General features: G+C 40.2%; 1 protein-coding gene across 1 annotated transcript in view; it reads right to left on the bottom strand.

Moving 5' to 3' along the window:
- Positions 1–813: 813 nt before the first annotated feature.
- The window catches only part of ENPEP (glutamyl aminopeptidase), a 63,911-nt gene continuing 58,724 nt past the window's right edge, over positions 814–6,000 (bottom strand). The window contains exons 18-20 of the mRNA XM_063458356.1: positions 4,899–5,042; positions 1,825–1,906; positions 814–1,636 (exon numbers count right to left, since the gene is read on the bottom strand). Coding sequence (XP_063314426.1) covers positions 1,487–1,636; positions 1,825–1,906; positions 4,899–5,042 — 376 coding nt within the window. The 3' untranslated portion in view covers positions 814–1,486. The remainder of the gene's footprint in view (positions 1,637–1,824; positions 1,907–4,898; positions 5,043–6,000) is intronic.

Below are 6,000 nucleotides of genomic sequence, written 5' to 3'. Positions count from 1 at the left end.
TATGAGGGTTTTCAAGATGTTGGATGTCCTTATGCAAAGCAGAGTTAAAAAAAAAGGGAGTTAAACTCAATGAAACACCCAGAAATGCATCTAGGGACAGTGCACCCAGACCACTTCAATGAGATGAAGTGGTCTGGGTGCCTATAGTGTCCTTTAAGATGCCAGGAAGTAAAATTGTAACATTAATTGATAATAAGATACCTAGGTTTTCTTACAACTTAGGTGAGGAGTAAGTTCCTCCTCTACCAACGCTGTATATTCCGTAATATTAATTGAATCAGCAGAGTTAAAAAAAACGTACGTTCTTGCAAGGGGTTGCATACAATATTCCCGTACCAGGAGTGGTCTGGGTGCAGTGAGCCTTTAGTTCTAACCCTTTTGTAGAAACCTCAGTGTTTACTTTGCAGGATTAATACGCCTCTAGTGGCCATCTTCCAGACAGGTGCTTCCGCTCCTACAACTAACCATTTTTATAGAAGCAGCAGCAACATAAACAGGGTTATTCACTACAGTGAGAATTCAAAGAAATTTCACAATTTAGGAAAAAGTAGCAGAATGGAAACATAACTGACTTAGAGATTTTTCCCAATTCAGCTACTTTGGCCTTAAATTTGAAATTCACTTTGAATTCACTTGGAGGTTAAGCATATGTTTACTCCTAACTGAGTTTAGTACATGGTAATTATTGGTAATTATATTATGTGTTATTCCTGTGTATGTTAACATTACTGTATTTCTCCTCTCTGTAAGAAATGCTAAAAGGACATATAGAGTAAATTGACAGAAAAAAATAAGGATGAAGCAACACTCATATTAAAGAAGACGGTGCTTTTATTGACCAGATATTACTCTGAAAACTTTGTTTTGCATGTGTTATTTTTCACAAAATGGCAAACATGATGCAATACAAGTAAATGTACACAAGTGCGATTATTTTCATATCAATGTGTGATGAAGAGCACAAACCCCTTCATAATTGTGAAATTCGGGGGTTTCATGCATCATAGGCGTGACCTCATAGTGAGTGACAGCAGCATCTTTAGGGCAGATGATGGGAAATGAAAACAGACCTGGCAACTTTTTACCAGGTGTGTTTCAAAATGCTTGCTGCATTTAACTATGATAAATAAATGATAATTTATAGACAATCAAATAAAAACATTTTTGTGGTATACAATCTTATTTCATATAGATCATGATCAATAGACATAACTTAGAATAGTGAAGAATATTTCCATTGCTAATAAAAATATACATCTTTACAAATTTCAGACAAAAGGTTTTATTCACAAAATGCTGAGTTTTGGCCAAATTAGTTGAGCTGGTAATAAATCTTCATCCCAGTCAATGTAGAAATTTTTTTTTGTTTTACTGTTTAAGGAATAAACCCCCAATAAAGAGAATTACGCAACAGATGCATTTCAGGAATGTCATTTTCTCCCTGAATTTCCTACATTTTGTGGTTTTTTCCGTGGGACTATTATTACTAAGGAGTAAAATATGCATCCAGCCAAGACTTTATCCCATCTTTGTTCATCTCAATCCATGCAATATTGTTATTCACAGTTTCAAGTGCCTGTTTCCTGGGGGTCTCTCCTGCACCAGCGTTGGGATATCTCGCAAAGAAATTCTCCATCTGAAAAGATACATTAAGTTAAACTCTTAGACTACTTAGAATGCAGAGACAATAAGGGCCATTCTCTATGCCCACCTCTTAGGGTCTCAAACGAGGAATGGATGGGATATATGAAAAACATGTATGTCAGGGAATAGAGATTATTATTCGTTTATCGCTTTATTTGTTGTGCCAAATATTGCTCTTACCTGCCACAATTGTACAGGTGTATTAAATGTTCCTGATATTCTTGTGACAATGCGCCCAAGGTTCCTGTCATTAATAGTGTATCTAAAAAAACACAAAAAAAAAACATTTTCTTTAAAATTTTCTCTCTTTCTTTAACAAAATGTCACACACACACACACACACACACACGGACCCACGCACAAACACGCACACTCTCTCTCTCGCTCTCTAACAATCCTTGTTTCTGATATAGTTCAGTGATTCTCCTTTAGGAAAGTTGCTGCTGATGTTATTGTTTGAGTATATTGAGTTGGGCACAGGGCCGGATTAACATAGGGGCTGATGGAGCTGCAGCTCCAGGCCCAGGCCCATGGAATAGGCCCATTTAAAAAAAATATATATATATATATATTTTTCACACACACTACTCTTAGGTTTGCCACTGACTGGTATTTTACCAGCACAGCCGGTATTTGAGGCTGCCTGGCCGTGCCGGTATTGCAGTAATACTGGCAATACAAATGCAGATATTTTTCTCAGTATAAACGGAGATTACTCTGCAATACCAGCACCAGCCAGTAGGGGTCACTGTGTGTGGAGAGAGGCAGGGATAGGAAGTTACAGCATATCCCTCCCTGCCTCTCTCTACTCACTGATCCGTGGGGAGCAGCTACACAGCACAGAGAGTTCAGACAGCAACTCCCATCCTGCAGAGACAGCCTACAGCTCAGGTAAGTGAAGGATGGGGGAGGAAAGGCAGCAGGGAAACATGGGGACAATGAGACACTAGGGTACAGTGGGAGACCTGGGAATACTGAAACACTAGGGGACACTGGGAGACCTGGGGAGACTGGGAGACCTGGGGGCACTGAGACACTTGGGGAAACTGAGACACTAGGGGACACTGTGAGACATGGGGACACTGAGACACATTGGGACGCTGTGAGACATAGGGACATTGGGAGACACATTGGGACACAGAGACACATGTCTCTGTTTCCCTAGTGTCTCAGTGTCCCCATGGCTCCCAGTGTCCCCATGTCTACCAGTGTCCCCAAATGGCTGTGCCCCCATGTCTCCTAGTGTTCACATGTCTCCCAGCCAGTGTCCCTAGTGTCTCAGTGCCCCCACGTCTCCCAGTGTCCCTAAGTGTCTCAGTGTCCCCATGCCTCCCGGCCAGTGTCCCTAGTGTCTGTCCCCATGTCTCAGAGTGTCCCCTAGTCTCCCAGTGTATTTGTTCCCATGTCTCTGTGTGCCTAGTTTCTTAGTGTCCCCAAATATCTGTGTCCCCATGTATCCCAGTTTCTGTGTCCCCATGTCTCTGTGTCCCTAGTGTATTTGTCCCCATTTCTTCCAGTGTTCCCAAATGTCTGTGTCCCCATGTCTCCCAGTGTCCCCATGTCTCCCACTGTCCCCATGTCTGTATCCACAAGTGCCCCCATGTCTCCCAGCGTCCCCAAGTGTCTGTGTCCCAAAGTGTCTGTGTCCATGGGTCTCTGTGTCCCTGGGTCTCACTGTGTCCCCATGTCCCTCAGTGTCCCCATTTCTATGTGTCCCCTAATATCATAGTGACACTGGGAGACTAGGGGACAGGGCGACATGGGGACCCTGACACTGTGATACATAGGGACACTGATGCCAGGCTGGCCTTCCAATTCTTTGGACAGACATGCCCCCTCTTTTGGGCATGTTTGCCCCTTTTTGCAGTTCTGGCCATGTGATTCGCGTCAGTGGCCCACCACCCCGCCCATTGACTTCCTTCTTAACTGAACACTGCTTTTAGGGGGTGTGGATTTACTTGAACGATGAAAGCATAAATTAGAGAGAGATTAGCATAGAGTATGTGTTTTCTTATAGCTGCATCCTTTGAGTTTCCCTCCAACACCATCTCCATCAGATACATGACGCTTGGGAGGTATGACTGTTTTAGTGTTTTTGGTCGATAGGATTCTGTAATTAGGCCCCATCATAATTGTCAGCACCAGGCCCACTGGGCTCTTAATCTGGCCCTGGTTGGGTAATACATTCTTTTACAGCACATTGTAATATTTATGGTGCTATCATACTAGTGGTGCAATACCCTTGTTTTGAGTGTTTTGGTACAAATGGTCTGGCACCTCATTTGCTGTATTGCTAATACTATTTCTGTAAAAGCACTATTGGTATTATCATGATGAAAACACATACTAGTAGTTTCATGGTAACATAAATTGTGAGGTATAAGCTTTTCATTAGTGTCACTTAGAACCAGAATACCAAGGAAATAACCCAGACTGGCAGGACACATGTCCCAAAATGAAACTATCAAACCAGATCCAGAATAGATGGGAGGCTTGGCTTTTGTAGTGTTCTTAATTTTAATATTCTGTAATTTGGCTTAAAAATGATCATTGGCATTAGTCCCAATCAGGTTCTTAATTAAAAACTGGCATTCAGATAAATGCCACTCCTGCCCAGACAAGGAGGATTGTTCCCAAATGAGACTGAGAGTACACAAGAACCATAGAGCTTTAAAAATACATAATATAGAAAATAAAGATTCTCAATTTGCACCAATTGGACCTTTTGAGGATTACTCAGTTAATTTCTAAATTTACTGGAAACAGTTATATCACCAGCTTGAAGGTAAGAGTAAAATCATAGACCACTATGAATGATCTCTGGTAATTCAACAATTTGATGATCTCTGGTAATTTATAAGTTAATACCCTGACAGCTGAGTTAGACAGGTATCATGTAATAATGTAACTCATTGTCAACTCCTTTTTTCCATATTATGAAACTCTACAAAAAAATCCCCCACAGCTCACTGGTTGAAAGTGACATAGGTTAGATTAATACATGTGATACTTTGGCATATTACATATGGATTCAATTTGTTGGAAAATGCCTGTTCAGAACATGTGCTACTTACCTGCGGTTACTTAGCGTATACTAAATTGAGCAATTTGTATATGCTTGTTCTAGGGGGAAATTTATTATATATACCTTGTGCTAGGGACCTAACGTGTCTTTGAGAGAAGGAACTGTAATATTATTATTGACCACAAATCACAAGAGGTTATGTAAAAGAAATACAAATCTTGAAACATACCTGCTTACTAAGTAATCCCAGTTAATTCGGACCCAGTCCCAAGCCATTTGTTTGCCATGTTTGCTGTTTACGGCTATGTAATATATAACATTCAGTGTATCTTGACTTTTTATAAGGGTGGTATTGTATAAGTATGAGAGGAATCTGGCAAGACAAACAAAATAACACATTTAATGTTAACTAACTAACCCAGTTTAATAAAGATAAACACAGATGTATATTGAGACTCAGCCTGAGCAAGCGGCATATATTGAATGCTACATTCTCAAACATACAAAGGTCAAATTACAGTGTACTTGTAAAAATTACCTAATATTTTGTAAATGTCTCTAACAAACCATGGATCCTGAGTCACATTAATTCTCTTGATGCAAGTATCTCCCATGGAGCTGCTATTATTTGCAGAATCATAGGAGATTTTTGGGCTTACACTCTTGTCTGGTTTGATTGCTGTTGTAAGATATGTACGGTGTTGGGTCAGGTATGCGCATAAGACCTAGAGGGTGCTCTGATGAAACAATAAGCAGTTTATTCAACCATCTCATTTATAATATGAATGATACCTGGCACATACTTGAGATCTCAACGAAAGTAATGTGAGTTATTTCCTGTGGGATGTAATGATCATGGTTCCCACTCTGCCCCTTCAACTTTTACTCAACTATTACTTTTATGCTGTCACTTTGAGAAAAGGGCCAGTATTACTATTTTTTAGGACACTGCTACTGAGTATCCCCTTTTGTTTAGGGCAACTCCTTATTGTGTTCTATGTATATGATATAGTGCTAAGCCCTTTGGTTGTCTTACCAACCAAGTTTGCTAGTACTTTTTTGTACTCTGATTTGTTACGTGATTTTCAGTCATTAAACCAGAATCTTAAAGACAATATGGGACTTTAAGGGGACGACTGCCTGTTTTTGAGTCCTTTTTAGCTAATGTGACTGTGTAGGCGCCTACCCACTCTCAGACGATGAGAACCATGATTATGGTAATGGGGACCTCACAAGGTAAAGTGTGTTCCTAAATACCCCCAAAGGACAAATGGACCTAAAAGTAATTCTAAATTGTATTAAGTTATTGAATTAATCAAAGGTTACTCCAA

The sequence above is a fragment of the Pelobates fuscus genome, chromosome 6 (genome assembly GCF_036172605.1).
Source record: "Pelobates fuscus isolate aPelFus1 chromosome 6, aPelFus1.pri, whole genome shotgun sequence".
Taxonomy (NCBI): Eukaryota; Metazoa; Chordata; class Amphibia; order Anura; family Pelobatidae; genus Pelobates; species Pelobates fuscus.
The sequence above is the reverse complement of the archived record's forward strand: the minus strand, read 5'-3'. Positions and strand labels throughout refer to the sequence as shown.